We start from the raw sequence: 1,864 nt of genomic DNA on the forward strand, positions 1-1,864 counted from the left end.
ATGACCAACGGTGTAATGCCTTTGATTTGACAATAAATCTTACAAATTAATGCTCAATGCCCAAAAAAGCTTTGCTAAAATTGAAGATGCTATTAATGACATTTTCTTATCAAAACAAAGATCATTTTCTCCCCAAGAAATCCGCCAGACCATTTAAAATCGTGCCATAATGAGTAGTGGCTATGCAATTCTCACTCTTAAATTACTATTAAGAGAAAATAAAACATATTAAGTTTCTATATTTGTACCAAAACTTAACTATATGAACCAAACATCCTCTGACAATTCCATAACACATACAAACAATCACATTAGCCAAAAAAAAGGTTCCACTCCCCAAAACAAACCCTTTTGATACAAAATGAAGTTCATCCCAAGTCTTTGCCTTGTCATCCTTGCGTCTCTCTGCCTTCACCAAATCTCATTTGTGAGTGCTGATTTGATCTCCCAAACATGTGGCCAAACCCGGTTCAAGGACTTGTGCGAGAAGACGCTCCGAGGGGACCCCGGGAGCAAAAGTGCTGACATCCATGGCCTGGCTAAGATTGCCCTCAAGGCCACCTCAACAAACGCCGAAGTCGTTCAAAGCCAAATTTCCAAGCTCCAAAAATCAACAACCGATAAGTACACCCTACAAGCCTTGAAAGACTGCGCCGAGAATTACGAAGGTGCTAGCGAGCAACTTTCTGATTCGCTCACCGTGATTGAGTCTAAGCATTATGCTGATGTTAACACGTGGGTGACGGCTGCAATGAGCGACTCGGATTCTTGTGAAGATGGGTTCAAGCCAGGCACCTCAAAATTGACCGCATTGAACAACAATTTCTTTCAACTATGCAGCAATGTCTTGGCCATAGTCAACCAAGCCGCCTCGGTTAACAAAGCCTAATTCGGCAACTATGTAGAAATGGTGTTGGCCACATCAAACCAACCGGCTATAGCCTAAGTGATGTATTAAATACGAGATTTCTCACCTTTCTATTCCAATCCAAATGCAAAATTTCTTGAATTAGAATGCATAAGAGGTTTTCACTCATTGAATTTCTTTGAGAAACATAGGACTTTATTTGGATCATTTTTTGCCTAGCTTTATTGGCTCTTATGCACTTGGTATTTCGCAATTTTGTAATAAAACCCTTCCATTTCTCAAAAAAAAAAAAAAAAAAGGAAATCTTTGTGAAAATAGATCTACTCGTGGTATGCACAATTTTAGGATACGCTTTTCAAATTGTTTGTCAAAAAAAAAAAAAAAAAAGGACAAAGCGATAACCAAGTTTAACTTAGAATACTAAAATTGATCTACAGCAAATCAGTATGTCAAGGAATCCTAATCTATTTTTCCCATATTTTTCATCGGCATAAATGAGGGCAATATTTGGCATTGATTAATTTTGTGCACGCAAAAACTGATTGCTAAATATAATTGTTCAACCAAATATTTTATTAGCAAAAAGGTAAATGCCGGAATTAGAAGAATGACCACGCAAATCAAGTCAATAATTTATCCAAGTTAACAGCTCTTGTACATAAGCAAACAACCCGGTGAGAGAGGGACTAGTTTGGTGTTGTTGTGCTGTCGAAATATTTTGCGTCAGTTGTGTTAGTTAAAATGTACTGTTATTTAACATTAGGTAGGCCATTTTGTCACTTTTTTTTTAATTTGCTGGAGAATATTAAATGTAAAAATTTAAGTATTTGGTAAACTGTCAATTGAATTATTATGGAAATAGATAATTGACTAAATTTGAAATATTTTGTTTTCATTTAATAAAAGCATATTGATACGCATAGTTTAGTTTTTATTTTTTAGTGCAAAGGTCAGCAATCATAATTTTTTTCAAAAAATTATGAGAATAAAACTTTA

The 1,864-nt window shown here is 35.4% G+C and overlaps 1 protein-coding gene across 1 annotated transcript; it reads left to right on the forward strand.

The window, feature by feature from the left end:
* The first annotated feature begins 361 nt into the window (after positions 1-361).
* LOC21394097 (putative invertase inhibitor) lies at positions 362-889 on the forward strand. Its single transcript, XM_010107348.1, has one exon. It carries the CDS (start codon positions 362-364, stop codon positions 887-889), a length of 528 nt encoding a protein of 175 aa, XP_010105650.1.
* Positions 890-1,864: the final 975 nt, after the last annotated feature.

The sequence above is a fragment of the Morus notabilis genome, unplaced genomic scaffold (assembly GCF_000414095.1).
Source record: "Morus notabilis unplaced genomic scaffold, ASM41409v2 Scaffold294, whole genome shotgun sequence".
NCBI lineage: Eukaryota > Viridiplantae > Streptophyta > Magnoliopsida > Rosales > Moraceae > Morus > Morus notabilis.